The sequence below is a fragment of the Galleria mellonella genome, unplaced genomic scaffold (genome assembly GCF_026898425.1).
Source record: "Galleria mellonella isolate WM207_F2 unplaced genomic scaffold, CSIRO_AGI_GalMel_v1 utg171, whole genome shotgun sequence".
NCBI classification, from domain to species: domain Eukaryota; kingdom Metazoa; phylum Arthropoda; class Insecta; order Lepidoptera; family Pyralidae; genus Galleria; species Galleria mellonella.
The window spans coordinates 5538702-5559620 of record NW_026442014.1 but is presented as its reverse complement, the minus strand read 5'-3'; the positions used below and the strand labels follow the sequence as shown (position 1 = coordinate 5559620).

The 20919-nt window shown below is 34.2% G+C and overlaps 1 protein-coding gene and 2 non-coding genes across 3 annotated transcripts in view; 1 reads left to right on the top strand and 2 right to left on the bottom strand.

Moving 5' to 3' along the window:
• Positions 1 to 253: 253 nt before the first annotated feature.
• On the bottom strand, positions 254 to 335 carry Trnas-aga (transfer RNA serine (anticodon AGA)). The gene has a single exon. It is a non-coding gene; the product is annotated as a tRNA-Ser (tRNA).
• Positions 336 to 3165: 2830 nt separating this feature from the next.
• On the top strand, positions 3166 to 3239 carry Trnat-agu (transfer RNA threonine (anticodon AGU)). Its single transcript has one exon. It is a non-coding gene; the product is annotated as a tRNA-Thr (tRNA).
• A 1243-nt stretch (positions 3240 to 4482) lies between these two features.
• The window catches only part of LOC113518262 (tyrosine-protein kinase Drl), a 43148-nt gene continuing 26711 nt past the window's right edge, over positions 4483 to 20919 (bottom strand). Inside the window, exons 2-6 of the mRNA XM_026903096.3 lie at positions 13769 to 13896; positions 8781 to 9476; positions 8360 to 8676; positions 7789 to 8085; positions 4483 to 6954 (exon numbers count right to left, since the gene is read on the bottom strand). Coding sequence (XP_026758897.2) covers positions 6843 to 6954; positions 7789 to 8085; positions 8360 to 8676; positions 8781 to 9476; positions 13769 to 13896 — 1550 coding nt within the window. The 3' untranslated portion in view covers positions 4483 to 6842. The remainder of the gene's footprint in view (positions 6955 to 7788; positions 8086 to 8359; positions 8677 to 8780; positions 9477 to 13768; positions 13897 to 20919) is intronic.

The window sequence follows — 20919 nt, the reverse complement described above, 5'->3', positions numbered from 1 at the left end:
GGATGATGACCCTAATAAATATAGGTAAATGGCCCTCAAAAACGCAGATGTGCGAACATTTTCCATCTCATTTCAACTCATGTCGGTCAAAATTTATGGCACGACCCTAATGCAATGATATGTTACTTATATTGGTATCCCGTGTAATAAAGTTCCAAGAAGAGCGGGTTACGAGTCCAATAACGACTGTTTGATAAAAATAAACGACCCAATAATCGTGATATACACGGCAATTAAAGTCGATCAAAAAATCCGCAGTCGGTAGGATTCGAACCTACGCTCCCAGAGGGAAACTGATTTCTAGTCAGTCGCCTTAACCACTCGGCCACAACTGCCGTCCACTTCGATTTTCAAATTAAATATTACGTTCCAAATTCGAATTTATTACTGTTAAATTATTTTTTCAGCTAAATAAATATACAAATCAAATAAAAGGAAAATTAATCCACATAATACGACTATCATACAAAACTGATAATATTAATTATCTAGAATGGCAACATCAGAGCGGTACTTACAAATACATCATCATTTTAATCATTGATTGCTCACAGAATCGTAATTTTGTGTTTAATGAGTGAAAAGGAATGGTAAAGCCGTCTGCGCTATCAACATACATACTATGCCCGGGTACCAGTGAGAGGTGAATGGTGAGGATTGAAAGCAGGTCAGTTAGCCCATCGTGATGGATTCAATAATAAATTACGATAGTTTCGAGGGAGGCCTACGCGAGGTCGACCTAACAAGATATGTTGTTAGCTAGACCCATTATTAACAATCCCTTTCCCCCGCTGAACAGGTATGTATATTATTATCATTACATTGATTTTATTCCATCAACTGGGGCCGACTCGGTGTGTATTTCTGTGAAGGAGAGGAGATTCTTGGTAATGGGATCAAGAAACCCCATTGCTAGCAATATATCCCCATCGGTTCAATCATCATGTTTAATTCGTCACTGTGAGCTAACTTAGTTCAGTTAGCCCATAGTATATGGATAATCTATATAATAATATATTATTAATTATCTATATGGTAATTATATTTTTTTCTTAAAAAAAGTAATCCACAAGTCTAACAGGTAAGGATGAAGTCATCAGCCCTGCTGCTAACGCATATCGCTAAGTTGGTCTACCAACCACCGTCCATTACCATCGTGTAGGTTTACCATTAAATTTTCATCCCTAAAAAAGTATGTATGTCCTGTTCCACTGATCGCTATCAATCATAGCTGATCTTATTCTTTTTTTATACTATGACGTTATTGGTGTATTTTTTTAAATGAATTAAGACAATAGACCACTAATACTAACTAAGACTAATAGACCACGCGGACGATCGCCTAATCGATGGTCGGACCAAGTAACCGCCGTTACGGGACTGTCGATTGCAGCTGCCCTGCGAGAAGCTGAAGACCGTGCAAAATGGAATAACATCATAAGAGAGGCAACAGACACCTTTCAAGGACACGACCTTCAGTAATGAAGAGGACGAAAAGAGAGAAGACAATGGAATGATAACTCCACCTGCGCCATTGGTATACACTGGCGGAGCACCAGAGAGTGATAATAATAGGTGAGGATGAAAGCATATCAGTTAGCCCGTCGTGACGAATTCCCGATAAATTTGTCACGATGGTGTCCAGGGGTACCGCGTGGAGATCGATCTGATAAGGTATATTACTATCAATAAGGTCTAGACCCTATTACTAACAATCACTTTCCCTCCGTTCATGGTGTTCCTTAAACATAGAATTAACATATTAAAACAATATTAGTTAACAAACCATAAACCAATCGCTGAGTGATAAGGTAAATGCACCTACTTTTGATCCAAGAACAAAGAATTCTACTAAGTTATTTTATTTTTTGTCTATGTTTTGTTTTTACATTTTATTTATTAAATTTAAAACTATTTAATTGACAATAAAAAATAATAACTGTAAAAGCAGCGCAGTAATACCCAGAAAATAAATTTTAATATGTTTACAATGCGAAAATTTAAAATTAAGTGTTAAATTTGCGTAAGTTATTATTCTGACATTAAATTAATAGTTATCTAAATACATACACAAAAATCTTGTATAGACGAAAGTAGTAACTGATAGAACTGTGAGAATTGCATCACACTTTAGGATCGTATTTGCATTGTTACACATGTTTGTAGGGCAATTTTTGTTATATTTAATCTATACCCGTTTTGAACCTACTTTCATTTCTGACAGTCTTCAAATGTCAAATCCATCACAACAGTAGGTACTGGAGGTATACAGTCTTTAGAACATATATTTTTCAAATGCCAGAGCTTTTCTTTGCAAAGAATTATCTTAACAGATTGTTTACTTCAAATTTACGAAAGTGTACAGTATGATCCGCGCTCGCTTCTAAAACTTTTAAAATACTCAAGGACCTATTTTACCCTTTACGAATATATCATTTCAACAATTCAAATTCAAAATTAAATCAAGATATTTATACGGAAGAAAATTAATTAATTTGAAAAAATCATTACGTTAGACATTAGACCTGTATAAGTAGAGCCCTTTACCTTTCCTTTTGAGATAAACAGAACCATATTTTATCGATATTTATGACAGGTAGTTAAATGAAAAAGTATCAGTAAACTAATATACGTAACACATTTTACTGCAGTTTTTTTTTTTTTTTTTTTTTTGTTAAATTCTATAACCAGAATTTCTATGAAACTATACGCACTACACGAAAAAAGTGCGTACAAAAATATTCTTATTAAATTTTGAACGAAAAAGTCGTACCGAAAATTTATAGCGCCTTTATCATAAGACTCTTGTACATACATTCTGTCTCGTATATATCCTAACAATTATTCATTGTAATCTAACCCTTCGTTAATTTTTTTTTCCAATATAACTAAACTTAATATCTTTTTTAGGTAAATCTCCTCCAATCGTAGTTTTTTAGGAACAAAATTCATTACGTACCTATTATAAATCTAATAAGTAACGACGAACGGTTGTTTTAATAATTTAAAACATCTGGTTCTTTGCTAGATTGCTCATTATCGTTATAAGTAAATCAGCAATAATAATATTTATCTTATCTGTGATAGAACAATTTATTTACCCTACTTTTGTACGAGGTACTTATGTGCAGATAGTGTATAGTAATTTCGGAACCATTCGCAAGTGGCGCCGTGGCTTAGTTGGTTAAAGCGCCTGTCTAGTAAACAGGAGATCGCGAGTTCGAATCTCGCCGGGGCCTACACTTGGAAATTTTCTTTTGATATTTTAATATTATTTTATAATAATAAAAAAAATATGAGTCATATTCGTACCTCCTCTGGCCATGCTGGCGTTCCAATCTTGACCGCTTGTATCTTTTTTAATAACTCAATAATTAAATGGAATATTTTAATAGAATTTATTATATTTAAAGTGTCTAATATTTTTTTTTATATTTTTCAAATTTTTTGAACGTTTTTTATACTATATATTAACCGAGCCATTTGCCTAGCATGGCTTAGTAGTACAGTAATAGAGCAGGATATATTCTGTGGTGGTTGTAACAGGTAAAAAAATCAGTGCCCCAAATGATGTATCTTTAGAGGAAAAGAGATTGTTAGTAATAAGATATAGCAGCCCGATTGCTAGCAATATATCCTATCAGGTCGACCTCCATATGGTTTCCCCTGGAAATCATCACGATTGATTTTTGAATTCGTGAAGATAGACTAACTGATCAGCTTTCATCCTCACCTATCATCTCTCACTGATGGCCCGCCATCATATACTGATAGCGCAGGTGAGGATAGCGTTCCATTTTATCCATTAAAAAAATACATACTTACAAATCTATTACCTCTTGTTCTTTAAAAGCGTTCATAACAAAATATTGCAACGTTGCAACTATATGTTAGTTATCAAAAAAATTAACATTTTCTATTATTTCTGACTTAATACTTAAATATTCTTATAAAAACGTGTCACAAAAAAATTTAATTCTGATGGCAAAAATATATTTGAAAAATTCCGACACAAAATATAAAGTAGATGCAAAGTTTTTAATAGTAGTTTTACAAGCAATATATTCTATGATTAACGTTTTAGTACACTAGCAGAGCACTTTTTAAATATTCAATCAGGAACATTGAAAAATTTTCATTTGTTATTGAAAATCTACAGATAGGTAATTACGACCTTGCCACAATTTGTTATGAACGCTCTCAACGGTTCAACCAATCACCATGAAATTTGGTAAATTTGAGATAGAAAAGGACATAAACTAGGCACTATGTATCCCGGTAAATCAACAAGTCACACGGACTAAGTAAAATCTAGTTCTTCATATGGGGAGCAAAACCAGTTCGTACAGAGCCCATGCAAAAACCTAAAAGTTGTCCGTTCCCCCGTAGTACGACATTAGTGGAATGTTATTGTTAAGATTATGATACTTATTAGGATAGGAATGGAAGTATAGAATGCAAGGTAAATTAAAAAATCACATATATGGGTATAATCACTCATGTATTCACATTTTTGAGTCATATTATTTACAAATGTACAAACATTACAATAATTGCCCTAAATGCCTCTTAGGTGTGGCAAAAAAAAATACATTCAGTATTCTATCGTTTTAAAAAAAATGCTAATCCAACAAAACACATAAAAGAAAAAAAATATTCTGTTGTCATTGGGATTATATTTCAATATCTATTTTACACATTGCGCATAATTTAATTAACGAATTTTTAATTAGAACTTAATTTCTTTTTATAAATTTATTGCAAAAAAGTACATTATTGCAGTCTAAGAACGTTATCTCAAATTCTTCCATCGATATTTTTCATCAGTATTTCTAAAAGTGTTATTTCACACGTAAACATGTTATTAATAGTTCTATTTTTAAATATGTAGCAACAAAAAAGTTACTGTTGCCGGCTCGAACATTACTCGGTCAAGGTTAAAAGGGTGTAGGCACATATAACTTCCACTCTAATAAGAAGAAAAATTCTAAGAAGGAATGGCGTTCGGAAATCTTGTAATTACAGTAGTTTCACCACAGTGTCAGAAGAAATCAGTGATCTAATACCTCTGGCATATCTGAACACAATTATTAAATAACATTTCGGGACATTGTTCTGTACAGAATTATTCCTCAGAGTGGTAAGAAAAACTTCTTTAGACTATAATTTTACCATGCTGATATTAGAGAGAGATGTATAAGTTTGCATAATAACCATTATATAAGAAGTATTGTGACTAAAAATCAAACCGACAATTTAGTAATATTGTAGTAAAATCAATTCTAATCAAATTAGTAGGGGCCAACACGACAATAAACCCTTTCGATTAAAAAAAAAAGTCAACAAAATGTATTCACAAATGGCAAAATCAATCGAGTAACATACACAAAAAAAAATCAGTTGAATTAATGCACTACGTTACTTTAAGTTTGATAAAAGTACTGAAAACATTTACGTAGTAGTTGAGAATGCTTAAGCTCATCAGATTTGCATTAGTTATGCTTTATCTCAAGATGACATTGCCGATGTCATGCAATATTAATAACGTAAGCAGTACAAAGTCAAACAACGTGAATCATTTATAAATAACTACTTAAATGTCTACTAAACGATCAATAATCACAATGCTTAGGATTTATTTTTTATTCAATGTATAAAGCAGAGGCATATTGTCTATACTGCCTAATATGTCAATTGTATTAAACGAATAAATCGATGCTAAAACCAGTCTAATCAATAATTTTAATTCCAATTAAACATTTATATAAACATCTAATTCTTTCATAAAATCTGAGGCACATTCAATATACGTATATCATACAATACATCACATAGATATACCTATTATATTATATACATTAATCTCTTACGTCTAATATGGCAGTACTGAGGTTTCAAACGATAATTACAAATACTCTATGCAGTTGACATATATTCTGATACGTCGTGTGAATCATATGCAACAAACACAAATGTTGTTTTTGATCAATTATAATCTATATAGCTATAGAAATAGAGTATAATTTGAAATAACACTAGATCACCATACGTGTTTTCACACCCATCGTTATAACTAGTGTAAAAATAGTATAAAAACCCGAGTCTCTGTAATAAATTAAATGGTGATAAGTAGCCTTATACATAAATGTATTATATACATTTGTTTACGAGTGTCTTTGTATATTAATTGGTCTACTGATAAATGCGTTAATTGATTCAATCTCATTGCTATAACTTGTAGCATTAAACGCGTTGATAAATGTAATGAGATCATTGGTTCGATTCAGAAGCTAACAGAACCAAGTTACGTTACTGCACTATCAACTAAATTATAATGAAGAAAAATTTTGTAAACAGTACAATATAAAGTAACTTGTAAAATTGTTGAAATAGAAAACAAGGCTACATTTTCGTTTTAGAATCTGTGAAGTTAATTATTTAAAACAAACACTCAAGTATATACAATTAAACATTATTCAATGATAATTATGTATGGCAAAGTAAATGTCTTAGAAGAAAATTATATTCAATCACAACAACATTTCTGTTGTAGGTAACGACTGCTGCCGACGAGATACTAGAAAATGTGTCGACTGCATTAAAATAAAACATAAAATAATTTACAAATCAATAAACACTTATAAAAATCAGTCTCTTCGATGATTACCTTTTTGAAATCGGCAAACGTTCACAATCACTTTATAACGAAATACGAGTCTTGCGCCGTTATTAATAAGGCCTCTTTTATATTTATCGCACAGTTTATAAGTCCGCTTTATTCACTATAATTATTGTCGTCTTTGGGATGTCTTTTTAATATAGTCGATAGGGAATGATTTCTATTAGACGAATCTGGTTAATTGTGTGTGGAAGTCTCTAAGGAAGATTTGTAGTTGTGGTAACGTGGGCCGATCGTCAGGTGACATCGCCCAGCAGTACGCCATCACAGCAAATCTGTGGAAGAAATATACAATGTCAATTCATCACCATCGATTGCCCTATATATGAGATAAATATAAGGGCTGGAGGACCTTCGTTCGTAAATATTTGATGATAACGATACTTCTGAAGTATTAATATATTATTAAACAATACAATTTAGAGCCTTATGTTATGTCGTTAATGCCATCAGTATTATTAAAATTAGATGTAATCAATTTACTAAAATATTCCGGATAACCGAATAATCTCAAATGTTGACTGCAGGAGAATACTATTCATACTTTAAGTCTAGATTTTTTACCAAAAATTTTTTGTAAATGTGGTCAATAAAGAATAAATAAATAGATAACTTATAGTTAATATTAAACTTTAGGTTCCGATCATAAAATTTAAAATAAATAACTTATATAATCAACATATATAACATCAATATTGGTTCTAGTGGTAAAACTTAAGACCTGCAGGTCTACTCTTGAATCCAATATCAATATCAATCCAATCTATTGCCAAGGACAATTTTATACTGCACTCATGAAACAACGGTTATGTTATAATTGGGATCGGTTTACAATAGTTTGCATTGGCAAGTTACACTAATATGCATCTATCAGAACCATATAGAACCATTATGTCGTTAGTATTGTAATTCGAGAGTGCGAAACGTCTCAATTTCAATATCAGTTTAATGGAATTTATTACAAAACACAGAATATGTATTGTCATAACAAAAATTAGGTTATTATCTTTTATTGAAAGCAACTACTAAAACTCTGCGGATTTTTTATTAATGAAAAAAAAAACATATAATTCGATGTACTTAGTGATTCATACTTATATAATACTTACAACTCATCAGGACAATTAGCAGGTTGTTGCAACCGATATCCATCTCTCAAATAAGCGGCCACTTCGAAAGGATCCACCTCTGCGTATGGCTGGTGAGCCAAAGTAGTCAGCTCCCATAACAACACGCCTAGAGCCCATACGTCCGCTGCTGGACTGAACTGCCGTTTACTCAGGGACTCCAAGGCTAGCCATTTTATAGGTCTGTTTTCATTGTCGCCTAAGCAATGATAATCAGCAGGGAATAGATCCCGGGATAAGGCGTTGTCGGCGATCATCACTCGGAGATTTTCGTCCACACTGTTGAATAAATGGATTCATTTAGATTTTTTCTTACATATGCAACCAATTTATAGTATAGTAATGAACAAACACAATTATTCTTATTTTGTGGAAGAGCTTAACGGATAAAAAGAAGAAGCAGTTCTACCTTACATTAAAGAAGCCCAAGATAACAATGGACTTTTTAAAATTTCTGCGATTCCTTAATATTTATTTATGACAAACACCGTATCTTAAATTTGGAATTAGGATATAATTCGAAATAATTTTTGTCTGGCACATAAAAACTTACATGCAATTTCTTGCAGCGATGTCTTTGTGCAAAACGTGTTGAGAATGTAGATATGACAAGCCATCCAAAGCATGAAGTGCCATCCGAACTACATGCTGAGTCGTCAACGGAGGTGGAGGCGGTGCACCAGCAGTAGCGCCCCCTACTGTAACGCCTCGGCACGACAGAAGAAACTGTTTTAAATTTTTCCAACCATTGTTCCAGGGATAAAGTAAGAATGGAGCCGTTTGATCTTCGATACTAACACCCAGTACGGACAAAACCCGTTCATGGTGCAATCCATACAACATGCACCCTTCTTGGAGAAGTAATGAAACCTAAAATAAAAGAAATTGCATGATTACTTGTGTCTTCACTATTCAATAATGTTTACCTTATAAGCAAAGAAATAAAAATAATTACAATTAATTATAAAGTTTACCTGCACTTGTGAAGCATGTTCAGCAACAGTCTTAACAAGCACCTCTTGTTCCCTCCCATCTTCGTCAGCGTACGTCCCTTTATACACACGACCAAAAGTTCCTTCCATCGCTACTGACCGCAGTCGAACCCGGCATCTTTGTATTGTCAGCTCAGCTATTCTTTGTTGAAGATCTCTGGCTCTCTCCTCTGCCGCTGCTGCAGCCGGTAGAGAAGTAGGACGACGGTAACTGGTATAACTGGCAGCAGATTTGCATGATGAATCTGGTAAAAATGCATGAGCATCTTGTTCATCGCTACGCGCTCTTCGCAATTTCCTCGCTCGAGCTCTACAAGCCACTGCAGCGACTGCAGCTATTAAAATCGCACCCCCAGCACAACCAGCTCCAGCATAAAATATATCCGCTGATGTAGACGCATGAGAAATGCTGTCGACTCTAACAGCAGGTCTACGCGGTTCTTTCAGACATATCTTTCGTCGACGAAAATGCAAGGTGGTGGAAGAGGAACCAGTGGATACGTTGAGCATTATGTTGATTTCTACTTCAGCGGCTACAGTGCGTGTACAGGGCAAATCTACTTTCCACGTAGTGGGTTCTGTGGGTACAGTGCCCTCTGTTGATATATTAGGCCGCACTGCGGGTATGTCCATTGCTTCGGAGTTCGACATCACTTGCACATCTATTTTGTATGGTAACTGCAACAAAATAACAATATTTATTGTATCATTTATTTTAATACTTTGATAATATTCTATATGTGTTACATTCCTAACGGTACAGTCCATCACGATGTAACTGTTAACATGCGCAATCCACGGACAACGGCACGCAAGCGGTCCCTAAACGGTCATAAGTGAATCCACGGATGTGTCAGTGGGATCAAATGTCGAATGTAGCCTACTTCGAAAGCACGATCCGCGCTCCATAATCGTATAAAAGGGCGTTTGGAGGTATGCCTATTAGGTATTTTGTGCTACGTACACGTACATTAATTTTAGACCCTATAGGTGTTTCTTTATTAGGCATATATAGAATTTGATATCAACGTAGGTAGAAGTATCAAAGTTGAAAATTAACAATCATTATATATTCTCTCATTACGATAATGAGATCCTAATTATACTTTCAGTAATGACAAGGCGGCAAGCAGGGTAACTTGAACGTAAAACAAACAGTATTCGCGGCGGGCTCTTTGGTCGGTTCATTGCACAGATGAACAGTGGTATCGCAGCTCATAAAACGCGTAGGTGCGACAGCATTGCCGCTAATTATATATTATCACTCGGCAGTCGGTGAGTACAGACAATGGTGGCGCGATCGCTCATCGGCGCTAGTTAACCGGTTACCAAATATTTGCTCTAATCAAAGGCGCCGACGGGCAAATAAGGGAGTAGAGAACAGAGGTGGGGGCGCCGGGCAATCTGATAGTACCGGCCGGCACAAAGCTTGCCGAGATGCTGATAAGAAAGCTGGGCGCGTGATCGCAACACCAATCTTTTCACATATACCTATTTGCTTTAAGATACCCGCGTACCCGCGCTTGTAGGACGAGCTTTATAATCTATAATTACAATATCTAAAACTAACATTTAACTTCAGGAGTAACGTAAGTAACAAACAGGCCGCTTTTTCCGGTACAACTATTTTAAACAATAAAACTCCATGTTCCTACAAATGCAGGTTTGCCGAGAGAACTTCAAGGAAAATTATGTATAGCAAATATTAAACAAATTTAAAATAGTTTGAACCCGTTCTTTGATTATTATTGAAATTATGCTCTCACGTATGACGTTTGATATGATTGTACATCATAAAGAAGACTAAAGAGAGTGTAGAAAAATAAATAATAAATAACATAAATATTACATAGAAATTTCAATTCAGAGAAAAAATACAATAAGGAGCAATTTGCAAACGAACCTTCATCTCCCAGGTAGGTGGGAGCCAGAGATTGTTTATTTGATTCTAAATATATTTAAATCAAAGTGGTAACCAGTATTGTCAAGTTGCTCTTATGACTTGCTTATACCGCTCTAAATAGGCAGATGTTTTATTGACAAGTTCAGTGAACTTGTTTGCGAGACGGCCTGCTGTTTCATTTTATGTCCCTGGTTGGGATATGTAAAGCAGCAGACTTGATCTCTGAAGCCCCAGATCATATAAACTTACGAGATTAGGCGTCGTCTTTTGAATATCATAAAACAAATAAATGCACATATTTATTAAGACGAAATTCAAACCAGATTCACAAAACTGTCGATCAGAATATTCGCAAAGTTATTTATTTTAATTTAATAATAAACGAACTTCATTTTAAATTTCCGGCTAATAAATCAAAACTTTAAACTCAACTTGGTTGTTACCTGGTAAGATTACAACTTTGACGGTGTCGTTATCATTATTTTTTTACATATCAAGGACTACGGTATTTCCATAAGAATGATTTGTTTGTTATTTACTGGGTAAATAAAACTAAGTTACTAATAATAATACCTTACAAATATCCTTGGAGATAATACAGCACAACCAATACAATACAATAATACCTAATCTTTATTTCTATCACAACGGCACTTCATTTTTACATTTTACAAAATATATAGTTTGCTATTGGGAGTGGCCAGAATCCGTACTATGATACCCTGTGTTACGGTATTTTAGCCCGCACGCTCGGCCCCTGGCTGTACAAAGAATAGATAGATAAACCATAATGTAAAAAGTAAATATAAAAAGGCAGAATATTACAATAATCAGATATATGTATAATTCCAAGTATAAACACAATGTCTAAAATGAACTCACTGTATGGTTTTCAGAAAATGTTCAGTTTTCACTCATTCACAAAGCTAAGGTAAGATACGCATACGTAATAATATAGTGCAATACTGAATAGTTTGAGGATTGATAGATATACCTACTTAAATAGGAAATTATTTGCAACAAACTTTTTACCCCGAGATGTAAACTGTAACATACAATCAAAACCTGTAACCGGTCGAGAGTATATCGTTTTTTGATATCAAAAAACAATAAATAATTTTTACCTTGAAAGTTTGGAAAACAAAATAAGATCTGGTTCTTTTGATGCAAACTCAAGGGTTCGTTACAAATTTATTCAGCAGACTACATATTCGTTCGTAGCTCATTAAATGACGAAAGGACATCAATGTATATTGGTATGTACGTTGGGCACTGTCCCAATTTGCATGCTGTCCATATGGGAGATTACCATAATGGCGCGATTGTTTCAGTAAATCGATTGTTCAATTTAAACTCTGTCTCATGCAAGATTAGACTTTTAAATGTATCCATCACTGTCGCATGCGGCTTCACAGATTATATATAGGTCGGTTTAAACATATAAAAATATTTCTATACTAATATAATAAAGCGGAGAGGTCTGTTAAAGCGTTTATCAGTCGGATTTCAAAAAATATTTATGCATTTGATAGCTCATTTCTTGAAGAAGGTTATAGCTACTTAAAATCAATAAGATCACAGGCAAACCCGCGAATTCTGCTAACGTGAATATCAAATTGTCATTAATTGCCATTACAAAATTATAAGGATAATTTAGTTAACCATTGTCTGTGATCAACTAAATTAATACAACTACTTTAGAGATTTGTTTTTTTAACCAAATGTTTCAGTCAAATAATAACTCCAAAAAAGCTTATAAAAATAATTTATCATCATCATCATTACAGCCATTATCCGTCCACTGCTGGACATAGTTAATAATTTATAGTTAAAGTAAATTCCTAACAATTTTAAATTAATTATTAAACTTTTGAATTCGTATAAAAAAACTAACAATAATAACGAGATTTCGATAAAAGATAGCGAATAGTTGGCAAGTTGTAATTCTTAGTAAGAATGACCTCTAATACGAAGTATTTAATCCTGCCTATATATTTTACATAAACAAATTCTATTAATTTATATTGATATTCAAATAATGTTAGATATTTTAAATCGCAACATACTATGAGAACATCGCAGTTCGTAGAAATCATATGAATCGAGGTGACATGTATTTTATAAATAGGTAGTGCTATATTGCACACCTGTATTGTGTAATAGACATTTATTTCCAATATGTGACGGCACAGACTTTTTATACCATCTATAACCGTAATTTCGTCGGTATGAACTGCATGTTCTTAAAAACATTTTTAAAATTTTTAGGCGTATATTTTGGTTCCTTCTTCATGTAATATACAAGATCGTTCCTATAAAATTTTAGATACTTTAGGTGTGTAGCTGCCTAGCAGTTCTTTTATATCTCGGTAACATTTATTTCCTATATTAAGTCCCCATCAAACATGCATAGTAAACTCTGTTATGTGAATGGTATTGTTCACGTTTAAAGGGGTCGGTACCACTTTCCGTCAGATGGGCCGTCAGCTTGTTTGCCATTCTGTTTTATAAAAAAGCTGCTTGTCAAAGAACACGTGTTGTTTTCCGGTTAAAATACATGGTATAGCCTGTATAGTGAGATATGGTATAGCCTGTTTCAACAGAAATTAATCAATAAGTAAACAAACGAATAGTTGACCGACCGTAAGATATAAATAATAAATGAATATAAATACTTTTTATTCAAGTAAACTTAAGACTAACATTATTTCCTAGGAATGAATTACCGAATTTTTCAGTCGATACAGTGGCAGCAGTAATTCGTCCTTATGGCAGATAGAAACAGAAATCCACCAAATGATTGAATATACCAATTTGTCGCCAATTTCATTAAAAGAGTGCTTTTGTGATAATTGGTTACATTTTCATTCATTCAAATCGAAACAGACTATACAAAAATTACTTGATACTAAAGTGAGTGATATTGCAAGCTGCTGAAAATATTGCATATTGCAAGATGGTGAACCATCTGGTAAATCAAAAGCTTGACTGCGATGACTGCATTGTAGTTGTAAAAAAAATACTAGATAAAAGACACCAATAGATATGAGTGTACGAGTATACTTACAGGTCTTCTGGCGAGACTTTGCCAAGTGAAATGCAACTCTTCGATGGTCGCTGGTACTGGTACCACGAAGTTGAGTGCGTAGAAGTTTATTAGACCATCTCGCACGTAATACAGCTCTGCCGTTAGACCTGCGAACAATACACAATTCTCGTTAGTTTATTTTTGCTAGGATTTATGCCAATATTGCTAGTCTATACCAATCAATCCATGGTTATATGGCAATACCAATCGATGGTTTCCAGGAGGGACCACGTGGAGGTCAACATAGTTGGGTATATTGCTAACAATTGGGCCCTTAGTCTTCATAACTAATAATCCCTTCACCCCCCCCCCCTCCACAATAGGTAAAATGGTAGCCCCAGCTGCGCTACAGATATACATCGATACCAATAAGTGATGACAGGTGAGGATGAAACAAGACAGTTGGCCCATAGTGACAAATTCATAAAGAATTGATTGAAACAAGATGGTTTGTATGTGTGGAGGTCAACCTTTTTTTTTATACTACTGAGGTGGCAATCAAGCATACGGTCCACCTGATGGTAAGTTGTTACCATAGCCTATGAACGCCTGCAATACCAGGGTTATTATGCCCGCGTTGCCGACCCTAAAGAAACCTCTATACCTGATGGTGATATACCCTATATCGCTAGCCAGATTAGATTTATAGATAGAGATTTAGAAGTTAGATTCCTATTACTAAAAACCCCTTTCTCCCTATTAGTATATACTAAGACGCAATCTCTCTAAAGTTCTCAATAATCGATACTAATGTAAGTACATCTTCATTAAGATAATATCGATTCTGAACCGTAATTTCTCTAAACTTATCTTTTAATTTGATAATTTCACGAATGTACTGTTTTATGGACCATCATTAAATTAATGAATTTACAATTAGCTCTTTATCTAATTAGCTACAATAGTTAACATATAAATAAATATATATTACATATACTAATACAATGTAATGTAACTATGTTAATTATGTAAATTAACATAGTTACATTACATTGTATTAGTACCTATAAAATAAGTGATAAGTGTAGTGTAAGTGTAGATATGAAATAAATAAATTATAATAATTTTAACTAAAATCTATTAGAAATTTGGTTTATATTACTTTTCTAAATAAAGACTTAAACATGATATCAAATTGAAATTTTAATTATAGAGACATGTTTAGAGATCGCTTCTCAGAATCGACTCCATTATATGTGACAATAAAAGTAATTTTACTCAATTTCCTAAATCCGAGCATTACATTTATAATGTTCTTATTGTGTAACACGACGCCAACAAGTCTGCCAGATCTGACATATTCAGACAAAGATCTGATGGGTCCCTCTGTAAACTGCAACCGAGCTATTGAAGCTACGTTCACAAATCAATACACGCATCAATAACATAATACGAGAATACGACTGACGGCAAAAAGAATCGCACGCGCACAATACACGGCGAGATCAAAGCACCAAGCACAAAGATGCCGCAATCCAACGCCACCGCCACCTGCCCACAAATCATGGGAACTAACAAAAAATTAAATTACTTAGGTATGCTCGATAAGCTTTGAACGGTCGTAAACGCCAATATGAAAGAAATTATTGAAGCACTAAAATTATTAGTTCTCATTAATATCAACCCTAAGTTGGTGAATAGATAAGTTCATATTTCTTTGACAATATTTTCATATAAGTATTTTTTTATTTCTTAAAAATACTACCGGTTTGCCCTCGTGAATTTGTATTAAAACATTATCCTGTTATGACATAGACTATATGTCTACCAAAGTCGATCAGCCAACTGAAGAACAAATATCTAAATTACGAATTTTCAGGTATATAATATTTCGCAAGATGAATTAAATATAAGTAAATTAAATATCTCTCAACTACAGAGCAAAGCATTAAATATCCATACAATAAGTGGTACAGAAAAATACGACTGTAGCACGTTTTACTTTGGAGTAATTTTACTTTGGTTTAGTTTTACTCTTGGGAGTATTCAAATCGAAATAGACATGAGTAACACTGCGCTATGCCATGCTATTACGTGAACTCACATTACTACGCTAGATACGAGGTCTGTCCGGAAAGTTCGTATAAAAGTGTTCTGGAATGCGAGAAAGAGGAGTGGGGAGGCCAGGTAAGCGCAGGACCCCTTCCTTATGTCCCTAACAATGCTTCAGTTCTGGTCTGACCGCCGTGCGGTACGAACTGGCTTGTCACGCCATCTGTGAAGTTACCTCTTAACGAAACCCCGTCGGCATGGAGCCCGCTTCCGTTGAAGAGCAGCGCGTCGTAATCAAGTTTCTCTCGAAACTCGGCAAGAATGGCCGTGAAATTTTTGCCGATCTCAGAACAGTTTATGGGGATGATGCTGTGAAGGAACCAACCGTCCACAAGTGGCTAAAAGATTCAGAGAGGGCCGAGACAATGTTGATTGTTTTTTTCGATGTTCGGGGGATTGTCCATCAAGAATTCGTCCCTCCAGGCCAGACAGTTGATGGAAAATTCTACGTCGATGTGCTCAGACGCCTCAAAGCTCGTGTGGCACGAGTTCGTCCAGAATTGGCGCGAGAGGGGCGTTGGATTCTTCACCACGACAATGCCCCTGCCCACACCTCTCTTGTTGTCCGTGAGTTTTTGAGTAAAAATTCCATTACGGTGACCGAACACCCCCCCTATTCGCCGGATTTGGCCCCGTGTGACTTCTTCTTGTTCCCAAAAACCAAATTGGTACTTCGGGGGCGGCATTTGGGGGACATAAATGAGATAAAAAAAGCTACGACGGGGCAGCTGAGAAACCTACAACCAGAGGACTTTCAAGGAGCCTTCTCACAGTGGAAACGGCGTTGGCACAAGTGCATTATGTCACAGGGGGAGTACTTTGAAGGGGATAAAATTGATTTACCTGAATAATTGTAAAATAAAATTTTTAAAAAACTTTTATACGTACTTTCCGGACAAACCTCGTATGTCAACTCACTTCTTCAGAAAAGTGAAATAGGCTTGGAACAATTTGGGTATTTTTTGGACTTGTAAGGGTTTTATTGTTTCTTTCTGGAATTGAAGAGGTAATTACCTCAAAGATGCTAAAAGACATCACAAAATCTACGCATGAGAACGTGTTTTCATACATATAACCTGCATGTGCCTAAAACTATCCTAGTGACTGGGAGTAGTAGTCTATGTAAACCAAGATATAGTTTGGCCTTCTCCATCTCCATTCCAAATATCAACTGTGCAAGCGTATATGTTTCATGACGGTTTGTTGATAGATTTGTGTAATATAAGCGTCAAATAATTAACAAATGAATTTACGTTCACATTTTTATAATATTATTTTCACATTAAATATATTACTTCATATTCTACGGACATGAAATGAATAAAAAGAAAATAAAACTATTTTTACGTTCGATATCTAATAACGCCATAAATATTTAAATATTGTGAGCGGTCGCACATAAATATGGAAACAGGATCCTCGTTACCGTCCGTCTGGCCATTACAGCGCTGTTATTAACACTATAATCATAAAATATAAATATCTTATCTAAATATGTTTGTACAGTATCGAACATTACACTCGTATGCAAATGAGTTGCCGAAACGGTCGCGAGTGTGACTAAATTAATAATTTTGACGCTGTTTAACGGCTGTTTGTTTATTCAAGACGAGGTACTGCTATTAACCGCTAACGAGTTACAATATATAGTGATATATTCTATTAGCATGCAATACATTGACTGACAAATATTAATGCATGCAGAACTTCCCGCGTCGAGTACTTCCACTGTTGGTTACCTTCCATTGCGGATTATTATTAGCGCTCTTGCACTACTCTTGTTAGATTGCGAATGTCGATCTTATGAGATGTCAAGAACACTACGACGACCTAATTTTATCGACATACAATAAGTACATATTATAATTGATAGTTATTTTAAAAACGATTTTTTCATCATCAAAGAACTGCCTAATGCTTAAGTAAGTCTACTAACAGTGACATTTAAGACAAATAATTTTCTTGATTGTCTTCTCTGAAAATTACAGTCATTAACATTTAAATTTTATTGTAATAAGTATTCAGAAATAATAGTACATGTATTTTTTTATTAATAAAAAAATTATATTTAGTCCCTTCTGTATAATCCTCTCGTAGGTGATACTTCTGTCTAACAACACACTATCGCGTCATTGTACCGTAATGTTTGTCCTTGTGATCACCGGACGACTTTGAAACGTCAAAGAAAATATTTATATCCCTTCTGTATTCTTGATTTATAAAAAGCAGAACTTAATTATTTTAGGCACCTATAGTTGTAATATATAATTATCAACTTCTTACACCAAAACGTTAATAGGAGCACGTTAATTTTATTTTAATACTTACATTATCGTATTAATTTGTCGGAAGCCCTATCAAGAAATGCATTCTATAAATAAATGAACATAAAACGAACAAGATAACAAACGATAGAACATTGAACAATTATAATCGTAACGTCGATTAAGATTAAAAAAGTTAAGGCGATAACAATAATTTTAACAAATTGTTTCCATGAAATCATAATCTCGATCTGGTTAAGACTATAAACACGGAAGTTTGTGCTGCACGAAATTCACCTACAAATTTTGATGAGGTAATAAAGATGGGACATACCCACCGAGAGATCCGTTACATTCCCACCATAGGTAGTAAGTGGTCCCAGAGCTCGGCTACTGTGCGGCGGGGTCTTTGATGCGGTAAAATGAAAGACTTAATACGACAAATAACAGAAGATAACAAACTCCGGTGGCGGCTGATTTTTTGCTTCTCTAATTTCTTAAAACACTACCTGCACTTGAGTGGCTTATCGCAAATTCCCTTAAAATACTACTGCTGTAGACAGTAGTATAAAAAACATGGCAAGTGCTTATTAATTGTGAACATGTGCCCATGGTTGTTTAAAATAATCAGGTCTTGCTTTAAATATTTTTTAATTAAAACTTTTGAACCGTTAACCATAGAAGACTTAGAACATAAATTTGCTACAAAAATTTTACATTTGGGTATTTCTTTTAAAGTGTTGTAGTACTTATAAAGACCATCGTTATCTCAATCTCGATAAATGTTGAAAATATTAATTATATATTAACAAGAAAAAATATTGTTGCATATTTTAATGTATGAATTTCTTCTTCTTCAGTATGATGAACACTTTAGAAAAAATAATCATACAGAGATATTGTTCTTTAAAATAGAAATACAGACGTTGTCAGACATCAGTACAAATCCTTTTTAATAAAGTTCATTTAAAATTCATCGCCATTACAACAAGACAAACTATCTAGCATAGATATGCCATAGACGTAGAAAAAGTGTCTACTTTAAATGGATTTCTTTACCCTTTATGGAATAAAAAAACCTTCAACACCATTGTGCCACGATTAAATATCGCGCGAATCGCTTTTTCTTCCATTGACGTATTCTACATTCGCACCTTCGAATAAAGCTTTCATTACATTCGTACAAAAACCCATTTGTAAGGAATAAAATAGAGCGTCGAACAATAGCCGCTGATATTTCGTATAGAAAGTTCCCCTTCGAAGCAATGGATATAAGGATTTTAGGGCACAACAGAGGCATTATTGTGGAATTATGCGGAGGAGGCGTGCAAGAAAATAAAACAAAATGCAGAGGTGTCGGCGGAATATACGCTCCGAGTTATGCACTTCAGTCAACCAAGGGTTCAGACGCGCGCGACGCCAGTTCTATCTATAGGTACTATAGCTAGCTCAGCTATATGATTATGCGTTCATTATTTTTCAATAACAGCATCTGAAGCTATACGATGAATAAGTACTACCTCATCTACTTACATACCGTTAAAAATATGGTGTAGTAAATGAATACGTGCAATCTTAACAGTAGAGAATATTACTTCTTTTAGCGTCAAATTCTTAAATAAAGATTTCGTAACAAATTATACAGATTCGATTATTTTTAAAAATTTGTTTCTGTTACTGGCCAAATATAAATCGAACCGACCTTATAATGTATAACGACGAGACATAAACAACAATGTTTTGTAGATCAATAATAGAAACCAAGCAATCAGACATAGGAAAACCACTAAATAAATAACTGTAAAATTTTACCACATCCGTAGCTACGCGTGATAATGGTTATCATAAAATCGGTATACGATGTGTTAAGAATAGTATTGGACGCGTCGTAAAAAACGTGTTTAGGCTGTGTCTGTTGCAGTGGAGACAGTTTTATTGGCTATTTCACCGGGAAGTTAGCGCTTTAATGAACAAGCCGTGCCACACTATAGTAGTAGTCAACGATGTAACTATTTAGCAACTAATAACAGCATCATACATCTTTTTTATACAACACGAAATGGCAAACAAGCTGACGCCCAACCTGATGAAAGTAACAACCCTCACATAAACAACACCATGGACTTCACTAAATACACTATGAATTCCAAATCGTAAATTAAAAAAAAGTACTTCTTGAGATTATTCCTATTGTAAAATCGTCATATGACCAAATTTTCTTGTTTAAAATTAAACAAAATAAAACTAAGGAATGATCGATGATGATGACAAATTGTTTGCTGGTCGGAAGAGAAATTCTGTAGTAGTAATAATGTCAATAAAAAGCCATAAAACTTATACAATTCTATGCATTTCTGCTGCGCAAACAAAGAATCTTCAATTACGATAAGAAAATCGTTAACAAGATGAAACCAAATATTTTTCAAAACCAATCGAACCGTTAAAAATTACGTAATAGCATTTGTCTAAAAACTTCAATACAGGTGTGCTCAGGTGTAAAACTTTGAGGTTTTCGAAGTCACCGTTCCGGAAGTGAGGTGGGGAAACATTATCCCATTGTCCGTCTGTCTGTCCAAGCTTTGTGCTTAACAAGATTTACCCCTCACGCCCTTCAAAGCTCCACAAAAGACCCGTGAAATTAAAACCCCTGAAAAGAGCATAGGTGTAAAGATATTGATATTTTGTTTTATATGGTCTTACATGCGTATTTTTAAGCGATATCAAAAAGGATAAATTCTCGCATTGTCTGATTTTTGTAATTATATTACATGATTATTTCTCCGATTCTGAACCGATTTTAACAATTGTTTTCGC